This window comes from Symphodus melops, assembly GCF_947650265.1.
Source record: "Symphodus melops genome assembly, chromosome: 3".
Taxonomy (NCBI): domain Eukaryota; kingdom Metazoa; phylum Chordata; class Actinopteri; order Labriformes; family Labridae; genus Symphodus; species Symphodus melops.
The window spans coordinates 3,323,575-3,337,931 of record NC_136693.1 but is presented as its reverse complement, the minus strand read 5'-3'; the positions used below and the strand labels follow the sequence as shown (position 1 = coordinate 3,337,931).

Here is a 14,357-nt window from a genome sequence, read left to right as displayed (position 1 = left end):
GTCAGAGACCCAAATGATGAAAATGTCCCGTTCATGAATTTGTTAGGACACAGGACCAGTGGTCTTTAAAGTCCGAAGTCTCTTAATCCACTTCTACAGAAATTAAACATAAATGCAGAACAAGGAACAAATGTAAGTTTGCATTTTATAGATGTCGCTTGGGGATTTTATTTCATATATAACATAGCATTTAGATAGGAACATGCAATATGCTTCTGCATTATAGATGTGTACTGCACTGAAAAATAATAGATATAACAACATATTCAGTGTAAAGGGATGGATAACAGCGTTATGAATCTATAAAGGTCCATGATTCTTCAGCCTTTTATAAGGATCCCTGTAAGCCCTGTTTGCTATTAATAAAATCTTAATATTTATGCTTCTTATCTCTGAGCGTAAACATGGCTTGCATGCAGCAGTACTGACATACTGCTGTGCATGGTGGAATTAAGTGATGGGGGGGGTCAAGAGAAAACAACCCGTTGAACTCCAGGTGGATTACTGCAGGAAAATCTGAAAATTTCACCGACTAATTTTATGGAAATCCATGTCCTCCAGGCTAAACGGTATGACAGGCAATCAATATGTTTTCCCCTGTGACATGGGACGAATCTCTGCTGAGTTCACACCACGTCAAGGTGAGCAGCAAGGCTGAGGCAGAGAGTGAGCATAAGGACTTTGCATTTTTAAAAAAAAGAGATGTAAAAAAAAAAAGTCTTGAAAGATCCTGCCATGTCCTCTTCTTTATGGGCTTGTCACTGGTCATTAAACTTCAAATTACTGAAGTGTTCTGCTTGACATTATTGAACGAGATGACGGTAGGAGCTTAAGAGATGAGGACATGTTTTAGAAATTTACTATGCAAAGTAAAAGTGAATCATGAGGTGTGGGTTTTATTCCGAGGTCTTCTAATACACACAGTAGAGTAAGGCTTTTTTCTCCATCGTTTCAATCACAATCTGAGCACTGAAGTAGAGACGGGAGGAAATGAATTCTAGCAGAAGAAATATATGTTGGCAGATGTTATTTCTATATGACACAAATGGTTCTGACTTTGGTGTAGTTTCTCTGTAGATTAATATGAAATGTCATTTTCTGTTCAGATTGATAAAAAAACACTCCAGTAAGATTAAATAACGTACATCAGAAAAAATGTATAAATAGGCATCAAACAAAGAGTGGAATAACAAGATTGCTGTTTGAACATGACAAAACAAATGTGGACATTAAACATGATATGAAACACAATGCTCAAAGTGTTTGTTATTTTATCGCTGCAATGAGATGGACCAGTTATCTTGAACATTATCCAATTATTTTGACAAAACTAGCACAAAAAGTCTCTCCAGAAACAACTTAGCTCCTTTAAATCTGTGGTTCTCAACTCATCTCTCCTTCACTCTAAACGTTACAGAGGCAGGGTGGGGGGGACTCAATTCTGTACCAGCATCAGAGCTGGTAAAAGGGGCAGGAGACGGGAACGGCCAGCAGGGGAGGACAGCACTGTGTGTATGTCCAATGTGTATGTAAAGGTCCCACTGTTTCTCAGGCTTTTGCAACATTGTGAATACACAGACTGGGCCACCAAGCATGTTGTACCTTTGCAAAATCAATATGAATTCACAAAGACATAATGACAGAGGGCAAAAGATTTCAAACAGAACCTGCATCAACAAAAAGAAGAGAAACTGCAGGGGGAACACGAGTGCTCTGTAGAGATTCAGGTTCCAAAATCCACATCAATTCCAAGCATTAATAACCTGTACAGTAACTAACCCTCAATCCTCACGTACTCCCTACGCCGCGGTCCATTGGTGCCACATTTTTACGCACCCTGCCCGACAAGGATTCATTTACTGAACATTGGCACAGCGTAACGCAGCCATGTGCAGCTGTACACACATGACAGGAGAACTACGAGATCACGCGGGAATGCCAACAACAGGTTGCTTGTGGTTCATTTAGTGCCTAGTTTGAACTAATGTTGATAAAGTGATAAAAAAATATGATTGCAAGTCTGGATATTGTGTTTTATTTTGAAATTGACAGGACACTTGGTGCGTTTCATTGTCTGACTTCCTGTCGAGGTTGTTATATTCTGTTCAGCCTCTGCTCTCTGTCTAAATTGAAATGACTATGAAATAATTGTATGTATACATAAAGGAACCTTGTGCAATTACAAGCTTGCAGATTTCTGCTGTTGTGGCCTGAAAAGGTCAAGCAATTAATTCACATGTGCTCCACCATGTTTCTATTAATCCTGTACTGCAGTGTTTTATTTGTGTTGGATTATTTATGGGAGCTGTTTACATTTCACAAATATGCATTTGAGACACACTGGACCACCAACTGTGTAGTGCAGCGAGCAGTGAATAAGTAAATAAGTAAAGTTTATTGATACAGCAACTCTGAAGTGCCGACATCCCAAAGTGCTTCACAACACAGGATTAGAAAAAGCAGAGAGAGCCACAGACAGATCAAACAGACGGGTCTTTAACTGACTGCAGAGGACATGATTCTGATCAAACTGTGATTGGGACTTGTTTGTGATTTTCAATGAAATGAGAAAAAGCCCGACTCATCCCTCTGATCCCTTTATTGCCATGTCCTCGTCTGTGTTGACAGTGCGGAAGCTATATACTGAGTGTGCCGACAGCTGTCCGTAGTGTTGATGATTAGTCCTTATGCCTCATTAGCCCAGCGCTTCAGGGGTCACCTCAACAAGTCCAGGCCTGACACCACATCACTCCATAATCATCTCTAATTAGACAAACCTGACAGAGACAGGCAGCGCGCCCATCTGATCCTGTTGTTATCACCTGGAGAATCACTGAGCTTACTGCTGTCATTGTAATAACTTTACACTGACAAGATCATTCATCACCATGATAGGATAATGTATTAAATAATAACTCCAGTGATACTCTGACTGATTCATCATCTTCATTCGGATGAAACACCCACTTTTAGTTGCTGGTATTAAATAAACCTCAGACCTCTGCTCTAGTCTCTGCCCTGGTCATTAAAAGAGTACACAGATGAGCAAAGCAAAAGTAGGTTATAATTGAAACTGTTGCAGCTCCTCTTGTGCTGCAATGCAAGAGTATCTGCAGAGCCCCTCGAACTGTGTACTGATGTACTGCTCATGCAGCTTGGCGATGTCTCACTAACTCATTATCCATCAATTCAGCCACAGCATCTGTCTGTTTACACTTCCAACATGATCATTTCAAATTGGCCGGAGGATATTAAACAGTAAATAAGCATCCATGGCTGCCAGTGTTTTGCTTTTCCTCCATCAGCTCAGCGCCATTAACACAAAGATATTTTTTTTTTTTTGGAACTCTCCCTTTTATTGCACCAACATTAAAGTAGGCTGCCTTTTATAACCCATCGCATAAACTCCCACACAACCAAAGAGGCACTGTTGACATCTACCTCCACTTTATAGTTCAACGTGGGGAGGAAATCCTTGGGAACAGAAAAGCTAAATAATTTCTCTCAGTTGCTCTGGGGCTTTATGAGCAACACTCATTAATTAAGGGGAATGTATTAGTCATGACTCCCACCAAGGCTTTTGCATAATAATGAAGAGTGTGTTTTAGTTGGTGTGTATCTTGCCAGTGAAGGCAGCCTTAGGGCTAGGTCCTGACTGGCACTTAAAGAGACGGTTCGTAGTTTGAAATAAAGAAGATGCTCCAGCAGTGCGGCACTGCTGCTAATCCCCACTGCAGCAGCATCCAGGCTTGCTTTTAATGTATTGTTTATAATCATCTGAAATCATGTTAGATTCTAATTGAAGCTGCATTAACTGCAGCTTAATCAGCTTGATAACCTCAGCAGCAAGACTTAAATCAATAAACAGGCTGATGAAAATAAACAAATCCCATATTTATAAGCAATTACGATTTCATATTGTCATAATAAGCATGTTCTTTTTTAAAATGAATGAATGCGATATGGCTCTTCTCGTTCTCTAATTGCTCTTTGCTGTTGAAGCAGGGCTGTCGTTGCCGCAGGTCATGTCCAGAGCCTCATTAGGATCTATCAGTACAGGGATAATTAGTAGAACATGTGTCACATGAGACTGCGGTGTGATTAGCATGTGGAAGCAGTCTGATGCAAAGTGGAATATAGAACTAAGGAATCTGTAGCTGTCAGAAATCAGCCATTATGTTCCCATACTGTTGGCTTGTCAAACTTTTAGTAAGCCACTTTAGAATTACAAAAAAACTAAAGGGATAGATGGCCAATGCTGTGGATGTTTTATGCATCAATTTTGCATCCCCAAACAGAGTGTACTACTGTATGTGTGCAATGTGGAAAATGTTAAGCAATAAAGAGACAATTTGTGCAGGGGTGGTCCCCATCCCCATCTGTCTTTGTCGTATAAGTCCTTGTAAAAGTACTTTTGGGTGGTTGATGGGTTCTAACCGGCATTGGCGTTGCAGTTAAGAAAATGTTCAGGGATCTTGTCTTTGTTGCAGATACTTATTGATCAGTGTGTCTGTAAATCATGCCTTATCCATTAAATCAGATATTTCATCAGTTTTTATTCCATGTTTATTTGTGACATTATGACCTGGTTCTTCTGCGCCAGTAGTCGTGTTTCAGTTAGTAAAGCATTTTGTTAACATATTATATACTGTCAACAACTTAAGAAAAACCATGGACTGTAAGGACCAAGGGAGAGAAATTGGATCAGAGATCAAGTGTCATGTCGGTAGCATCAAAGCTGCCCGCTTTCCAGACTCCACCGGCTTCAGGCAATGACATTTTGATTCCAAACCCTCAAGTTTTCAGTTAAACTTTTTTTCCCCAAATCCTCAGCAGGTGAAGCTTACCATCAAAGTCCGTGGAGAATATTTACCAAATATCTTGTGTTTGCTATGCAGCTTCATGCAGGCTTTCTCTGTCAAAGCAGTGGGACGAATTAATGCTTGGTTGAGGGTGTCTTATTGCTGGTTAATCATGCACCTCCTGCAAAACTAAACCCTCCTCTTATTCCCTCTGGCCTCTAGCAAACAGCAAATATATAAAAACCAAGAGAGCAGTTCATGGTCCCGAAAGGACATAAAACACTGACCCTGAGCATGTATCCTACATAGAGCGCTGTGCAGTATATCTCTGTTCTGCTGACCTTGCTCTGTTTTTATCATAAAACAGACTCTGTTTTATGGCATTACGATTTATCCAGCCCATGAAGCACAATGTGGCTTTCAATTCAAGGATAAGAGGAGGAATGTCAGAATCCTGCTTGCAAGTGTTTTTGACATGACAGCAGTCGTACTCCCTATTGTCAGCTGTATAGAACTCAGCCGGTGTGAAGCTTAGTTTCTTAAGTGTGACTGCTTCAGTTGGCAACTCTGCAGCCATCTGCAGCCAAAGCTTCTTAAAAGGATAGCATCGTCTGTTAACAATGCCAGCAAGAGGCACTCATCGTTGTCTTGTAATGACTTTGTAGAACAGATATATAAGCTTGAATTACAAATGTTTGGAATGTGGGTTTTTTTCCCAGTGAAGTTCTGCATCATACAAACAGGAATTTGTTGTCAGACGTTTTCCTCTCGCTCGAGTTCCTTAAGTTCATATAAATATGAAGCTACATGAAAGCAGGAGCAGTCATATAATAGATTCCTGCCGTCAGTAGACAGATCAAACAAGACGTGGATCTATCATGCTTTCATTATTTCAGTTGACATGATCTTATGCACTTTATTTATTTGCAAAGGTAAAAATTAAAGGTGTCAAATGATCAATTTTTGTCTTCATTTGCATTTGAAATTGTTTTTCGTGATTTCATTTGAAATCGTTGTTCTCTCTTAAGCTAAGGGTACTTGCATGTTTGGATACAAACATGCTTTTATTTTGAAATGAAACAAGACTTCCGCTAATCGATCAAATGTTATAACGTTATCTTGACCGTGTAAAATTCAAAAGTAAATAAAAACAGTCAAAGGGAACAGTAACAAAGTGAGATGTTGGATAACATAAAATGCATATTCATTTTGACTCGTCAAATGAGCTGTCTGGGAGTTGAACTGAGTGAAATAAGAATCCAAAGGCTCAGTGGTCCCATCACTGCAGCTGCAGGAAGATGCTGTGGTGACGGTTCACCAAAAAAACAAAGTAGCACCCGATTTATGGGAGTTTTAAAAATCATGCTTTAATTTCTGAACGTAATCTCAACGTGATTAACGCATACATGCTGACACCTCTCGTAGGAATATGTGCATATCTCATTTCTGAAATAAAGAACAGTGATCTTGGTTAGTATGTTTGTATAAAGATGTATTTGTCAAGTATATTCCTGGCACGAAACAGTATCTTACACATTTGTAAGAAAACAAGTCTAACATCATCGTAGCTGCTGTAGCCTTAAACTTTTTGAGGAATCTTGGAGTCCACCATTTACTTGTAATCATCGAGACATTGAGGCTTTTTGCAGACTAGCATTCTGGTTATGAGCAGGTTTTTTAAGCTGTCTTGGTGTTGTTTTGTTGATGTGGCGATCATATCTGTGTTTTTAAAGACATTGATCACAGTTCAGAGAAACCTGTACACTATGCTAAAGAGGGCGCTCCAGAAGAAACATGGGATATCAAGACATGGAAACACCTTTTAAGTTTCAGTTATGAAATCAAGACATACTGGAGATCAGAAGTCTGGATACTATTCATCATCATTTAACATGTTTTATTATGTTCCAAGTAAAGATACTGAAGATCAAAAGCAGGAAGTAAGGCTACCAAGTTAGTAATGAGCATGTAAACACACTCATAGGAAGAAATATCTGTCTGGATTTATTGGTTGGAAGCTTCTGGAAATCTGGACTTGTTTACATGATGTTGTGACTGTTAAGTGTTGATATATTTCTTGATGTTTGGCCTCAGTAGTCACAAATATCCAAGCCAACATCATTAGGCTAATTGCTGCTGATACTCAGCAATCAGTCGCACACCTGGCATGTCAGCTGTTCCTCCCAAAACCTCGACCATCTGATTTTTGTTTTAATGAAGCACCTAGGAAAACCTTTCCCTGGTTATTGTTGAAGGAATATCTTTAAATAAAAGAAATCACTTTTAAATTGGTGCTTGGAAACGCTGATGTTTATAACGGTGGCTGTTGATGGAAGTGCTGCTCTTTTTGAATGTTGTATTTTTAGCCAATTACTGTAGCTTTTTTGACCATCTTCTAATCAGCTGAATTTCTGCACTAAGAGAGGAAAAGCTATTTTCATGACCTTACACACACACACACACACACACACACACACACACACACACACACACACACACACACACGCACACACACACACATGCACACACACACACACATGCACACAGACACACCCAATCATTCTGACTGAGAAGTGTCTCTATCTTTCTCTCCCTTTAGAGCATGACGAGTGCGCCAGCGGGCTAAATTTGTGTGATGAGAACGCCATCTGCACCAACACCATCAGAGGACACCTGTGTACCTGCAAGCCGGGCTACGTGGGCAATGGCACCATCTGCAGAGGTAAGTTCAAGCCCTGGAACAGCCCTCCAGACACACAAACTCCTCCACATCCTTTGATGGTGGCTGATCCTCTGCTCCGTAACATCATGCCCGGTCTGGTTCACTCCTCCTTCACATCACCTAACCAGGCAGCAGCTGCCGCGGAGATGATGAAAATTGATTCTGGACCAGTTTCAGCCTGTTTTTCCACACATGTGCCTCCTCTCCCTCACTGCTCACCCTGCTCCCTGTTGACCTGTAGCTCCACCCGGGCGACTCCCCCAGATTGGCCCCACAGATGGAGTGAGAAAGAGGAGAAGAGCGGTTTGTGTGTTTTCTGCACAAAGCAGCAAAACTCTTACAATACAGAATACAAGAGTTTGATCACAGCAGTCCAATCACACAAGCGCTTGTTGAGTGTGACTTACCATCAGTTATAAAGTCAAAGCGGAAAGTCTTCAGTAATCAAAATATAATTCAATCCTGAAACGGAAACTAACCTCAGCCGGAGGTCACTTTTGCGAAATATTGTTGACGGCTACATTCCATCATTTATTTAAACCTTAGCTATAAAATGTTTATATTTACATTTTCCCCTCCTCTGTATGGAATCTTTAAGTATCAGCAAACACCATTCTGTTGTAGATTTATTTATTTACAGATCTGAATAAAAACAGCAGTCAGGAGTTACAACTATATTTCCAACAAGAGTGACGCATTTATTTACCTTTATGATTTTCCTGTACCTGTAACTATACAGATGCAGACTGAATGATCTGGTCACTTGGTAGAACTTGCTAATCACTTGTTAAGTGAACGTTCACCTCTGGAACGTACACGCCATCATTTCTTGGTCCTCAGTATCTCCAAATATCGCCCGTTCTTTAAACACGTTAAGTCTTCCCTCAGTGCAAAAGTTGATTATGTGTCAGGCAGCAGCTTCACTCAGACAGAAATGTAAGATTTACTTGCTATTAATGGCCATTATGTTTGCTGAAATAACATCATCATGATGCAGATTTGTAAAAGTGAGACATGCAGATGTTTCAGTTTTTCTCCTTAAAAGGAGACGACCGCGTTTGTTTGTTTGTTTGTTTGTTTGTTGAACTGAGGTCAGATCGATCACTTTATGGTGCGTTTCAGGTAGATTGGACTTTGAAACACTGATTTGCTTTAGTTTCACACCATCGAGCAGATTTTTGTTTTGAACGTTGAAATGTTTGATCGATAACGGATTGTTAGCTTCACTTGTATCCAATCATCTGATCAAAGAGGTCAACAAATCACCGTTTGATTACCACCGATTGGAGCTGGCAGGTAATTTCTACACATCAGGCTTTACACAGGGATTATGTTTTACTTTTTAAACCAACGCCTGCTGATACGTGATTGGCCAACAGAGCTCAGACTACAGAAAACCAAAGCACTTCCAATGCTGACAATCGAGACCCTCATGTCCAGATTGTGCATAAAGAAATGGACTTCAAAAAGTCTGGACCTCATGGTACACTCATGCAACATTGCTATCTTTCTGTATTAAATGGCTAGTCACTATAAATGCACATTTATTGGCTTTTGGCCAACTCTGGCCTGTTTTACTGAATTGCCAATTCAGAAATTGCATCTTGAATGAAGCCCATGAGGATATGTTATTGAATAACAACAGTCGATGGTCTGGAGTTTTACAACCAGAGTGACTTACTGCTGGTTTATTACAGCAGAATGATTTCTGACTCCGGGAAAGCTGCATTGTGTTTAACAACTCCTTTATTGCACTGAACAATAAAATGAAGCGTTTTATATTTATTTTTATTACCATGAAAATCAATGGATAAGCTTGCAGTGACATTTGTTTCTTTATTGTAGCTCTGTGACCCTAATGGAAGGGAGTATTTGTAGAGTGCTGTGTGGGTGTTTACATGCCCTCTGACACTTTAAGTGTGTGTATATGCACATGCCTACAGAACCATCAGTTTCCTCTCAGCCATGTTCAGTATGACCTATATTTGACTGAATATTTGTAGTGGAGCTGCCGCAGTGGGACAGCCTCTGCAGGTTCGGGGCAGATGAAGCAGGACAGTCGGCAGCAGTCTGTAGGGCTCTTGTGAAGTCTGAGGAGACTCGTTAGAGAGTTGGCAGCTTCTTCAGGCCGGAGGAGTGCCACAGCATGAGCTCTCAGATGTACAACTATCATCACAAGGGGTCCATCATCATCATAAACACAGAAACAAGAGCATAATCCAGGGAGCTGGACTCCCCTGTGCACCGCCCTGTTTAACAGCCCTGTTTACACAGGATTCGGTGAGGGGAAACACAAATGGGAGTGCAGAATAGGACACATGAATGTTCCACCTGTACTCTGATATTCTGTTTAAAATTGGATCAAGTAAAAAAAAACAGTACTGCCCTGTACAGCCATAGAGTCTGTACGACAGACCGCAACCTCTTTCCTTGTATCCTTATGATATGTCAATGTTAAAGCAACAATATGATAGCCTGTCTCTGGTGTGTAAGATTGGCAGCAGGCCATGCGCGGTTCTCTCCCAAGAAGTGCATACGGCTTTATTGCAGTAACCACAAAACCTGTCTTGGCACAGTTTGATACAATGGTTGAGGCTAAGAGACGGGAGAGGACAGTGATGGATGATTGATACGGCTTCAGGAGGTACACGACCTCGTCTACAACATGACAGCCGCACAAAGAACACAAACAGGCAAGAGCAGCGTGCACACTTACAGGACAGACAAAGACACAAAGAGAGAGGGGTGGACTTTCTTAAAAGAACATGGATCCAAATAGATTCTATGAGCAACAGATTGAACCGCACAGCAGTCTTTAAATATCAACATGACATCATTCAACTTGGGTTGTAGTAAAGACCAGATGTGAGAACTTTTGTTTAATATCTTACAAACTGTCATGAAATCGTTACGTTTCAATTGGCAAATATATAGCATGTCATTCTAACACCTAGTGTATAACATGGGTACTGCAGCCTAAATTAAAAATGCCAGCCTTTCTGGTCAAAACATATACAGAGCTTTCAGGAAATTAGAAATGTGGATGGAGGACATACTCGCTGCTGCATTGTAGTCAGAGAAGCAGCACTCCAACATCACACATTCACTTAATGTCTGATGACAGAGTAAGGTCATTTTCTGATTAGTTTATGATTTAATTCATGAGATATCTTACATTTTGCTCCTTTTAAGAAAAGATTACAAAGGATAACGATTATGTCACCAGGTTTCATACTGGATTTGGATTAGAAAAGGCCGGAGTTGATCCATAGTTTAAAGAAAGGCTCATGCATACTGCCTTCCTTGCATTTATATTTTAGCATTCTGTTGCTTGACAGTCATCAGACAATGTATAATATTCGAAAACCATTTTTTAAAACCTCTGTAGAATTAAGTCATTTGACTAAGAATCTGTCCAAGCAGTCAAAGTCACAATTTAATCAAAAGAAGTGTTTTGATATGCAGCCCGTCTCCTGTCTAGGGCCTCATTTGTGAATAAAGACATCCCGAGAGCTCGCAAGGAGGCCTTTCATGTAATTTTCATGACAGTGTGCGTATGCTTGGCTGCGGTCCAAGTGATAGGAGTATCATCAGGCTTAATTAAGCTGTGATTTCCCAATCTGCTTACACATGATTACAGTAAACGTCCAGCAAAATCTGTTGCATCATGGAATATATCAGTGCTGTAAAGAAAGCCAACATCTACAGACCAGACATGATGCATAAAAAAAATGATATTCAGAATTAAATTTCAAAACCAAATTTTCTGATTGTTGGTCAAAGTGCCCTTCAGGTGTTTTAATCATCCCAGAATTAATTTTAAAAGAGCACGGGGGGAAATAAACGGTTACAGTTTACCCTCTAGCATGTTCCACGATCATTTCTCATTCATTAAGCCATGTTCTGCATCTCCACCGCTGTTCATCACCGTGACAACTAATAATGTCTTGATTAGAGGGACAGGACCCGGGAAAACATGTAAGTCATACCAATAACTGGCTTAGGAAAGTGTGTAATGCTCTGCTGCACGTGGACGTCCATTCGTATGGGTGTGAACGTGTGATAGATGGTGAGTGAATGCAAGGGTGAAAGAGATAAATGAAGGAAACTAATGTGTGTAAGTGATACAGAATGAAAAGGCAAAAACAGACATGGGGACAAAGGCAAAAAAAAAAAAAAAAGAAGGAGAAAAGGAGGCGTTTCCGACTGCACAGCCCCCTCTCCTCTCCTGTAACACAGTCATTAGGATGGGCAGCAGGTGGAAGGAAGGTCTAGAGAGAGATCAATGCAATTTGCAAAGTGCCTTCCACACAATTTTGGCTCCTGGATTGTCTCTAAGCTCATGCTGCACACACATTTACACATTTGCACGCTATATATCACCTGACTGTACCGCTTCATCGATATTTTGCTCTCTAGAGGTCCTGGTCAACGTATTATGGATTTTAAATACATGGAAATTGTTTAACATGGTGGAAAGACTGCACTAATGCTGGAGTATGACATCTGGGAAATGGACACCAGTTTGTGGCCAAGCAGACATTACACCTTTATGTGACTGTTAAATATGCTCCACTCGACTTGGAACCAGGCCACGAAAGGTCCCAAAAGAATGAGTGAGGTTGCATGCTGACGATTGTCTATACATGTTTTCAGTCAGATGGAGTTGAAGTTCCTCCACTCTTGCATTGAACAATGAACAGTCCCTTCTTTCTGGAGCACACTTTGAACATTGTAGATTCCCACTCTTAACTCTAATTTGAGAAAAATGTTATTGTCTTGTACGGGGATGGAAAACTTTGGTTAGCAAGAAGGTCATATTTGTTTTATTCTTGCTGCCGGATTGTTACAAATTGTAGGATACTCTAAATTAGATCAGTATGAGCGAAACAGCCTTAAAGACAATTTAAACTATGATTTATAAAGATGTGAAAAAGTTTGTAAACTGTAACTATTTGCAACTTTATTTGAAATCCTTCAGGGCAGATTTCATCATGTTCGTGTTAACAATTTATTGATATTTGAAATTGACCTGCAGGCAACACTGAGTGAGGAGGGGGTGACATGTGGCCATCATTTGCCAATCCGTGGTCTAGTGTTATCAATACAAATACCAGTATGTAATTTGTGTCACATACCACCTTAAATGTGGAATCAGTGTTTTCAGTCATGCACTGATCCAATCCAATACTGTCATTTGCTAGCCTTGAAAAGAAATGATCTTATTTTACAGCAAATTCCATTTTGCTGCTCCAAATCCTCAGCCTCCCCCGACAAGTTGTGCTGCACCGCCACCATGGATTTATCATGGCTGCCGTGAGCGAGTACTGTTTTAAAGATGTCAAGAGACTGATTTCAGGTTATTATCGAACAACATAGCAAAGAACAACATTGAAGTGCTTGCAGAGGATTTGAAGTTTGTTGGAGGTTGCAAATGGTCACTTTGAATTTATCTTCCAAGAGAACACATTGTTGTACAGCTGCCAAACAATGTGTTTTAATTGAATATAGGAAGCCAATTGGTAAATGTTACAAAATGCTGCAATGCACATGTTAATCAGTCCAAGGAGATACTTGATACGTTAATATCTCTGAAGGTTCAAACGAGTAATTGGCCACAGAGTTTAAGCTGTATACTGTATAGTCTAACTAATAGATGATCAGCCAGTTTATAGAAAGCACTCATGGGTGTCAATCTCTCCTCCTGATAATATTTGTCAGAATCAGGTATGAATATATGGTTTTTAATAATGCCATGAAAACTCCCTATGTCTATACCTATACTATTCTAACCCATTAATATTACCCAAGCAGAGAGGTGAAGGAATCGGCTTCTATTTTCCCTCCCCCCTGAGATCTCATTACTGTGTGATGGCGACAGTGTTGGCCAATCGACCTGTGCCTCCCATCTCATTCGCCTCATACATCATCGCAGCCCCCTCAGGAATAAGGGAATTAGTCTGAATGCGTCTGCAGCTCCTCAGCCTGTCCCTGCTAATGTTAATAAGGCAAAAAAAAAGTGTGTTTAGGCAGCCTTGAGCAATGAGTCTTGGTAAATGGGACGAGATGGGGTTTCAGAGCTGAAAGAGTGTGATTAACTTACCATGTTAGAAGCTAAACAGGTGATGATTGGTCTTGAGTGACAACAGCTTATTTCCCATACAAGCCAAAACTTTTTCAAATTCCACTGCCGCACTTCAATTGGTTTAGGAAGCTGGATGATTGGTGTTGTGAAGGTATGATTTGACCTTTCCATTTGTTGTGACTCGAGGGATGATAGGGACAGCGACAAATGTAGCCTTGCATACTCAATGACTTACAAACTCTGAATCTCTCATTTTACGGCAAGATTTTAATGGAAGGAGACCCTCGTCTTCTGTTATACCTCATTAATTTGAGGAATTACAGGTATTATTTTCTTCTTTCTTTTTTTTTCCTTAGCTGGCCTGACCACATACTTTATCTATCTAAATTCACCTGAGCATTTGATATAACTCCCTGGATAATAATCCTGTTCTGCAGACTAGTAATAGCCTCAAAGTGTTAAGTTATTATTAAAGTGGATAAACATACAGCGATGGAGAGATAATGTCCTACTTAATGTTACTAAACAGACACCATGTTCATTGCAGTATGTAGGCGTACCAATCTGTTTCTGCTCCTATTGTTGGATGTGTAATACTAATGCAAAGGCCCCAGAGGGTGGTGTCTTTTAAGAACATTGTTTGCCATCAATGAAACATGCAGGTATGGTCGTTTAAGGCAACAACAAATATATCTATGAGCACTATGTTGTTGTATCATGTATGTTATTTTCTAAAAGCCGAACCAGG

At 40.2% G+C, this 14,357-nt stretch overlaps 1 protein-coding gene across 1 annotated transcript in view; it reads left to right on the top strand.

The window, feature by feature from the left end:
• The window catches only part of LOC306821143 (protein kinase C-binding protein NELL1-like), a 225,987-nt gene that overhangs the window by 168,170 nt on the left and 43,460 nt on the right, over window positions 1-14,357 (top strand). Inside the window, exon 14 of the mRNA XM_079339382.1 lies at window positions 7,402-7,524. Coding sequence (XP_079195508.1) covers window positions 7,402-7,524 — 123 coding nt within the window. The remainder of the gene's footprint in view (window positions 1-7,401; window positions 7,525-14,357) is intronic.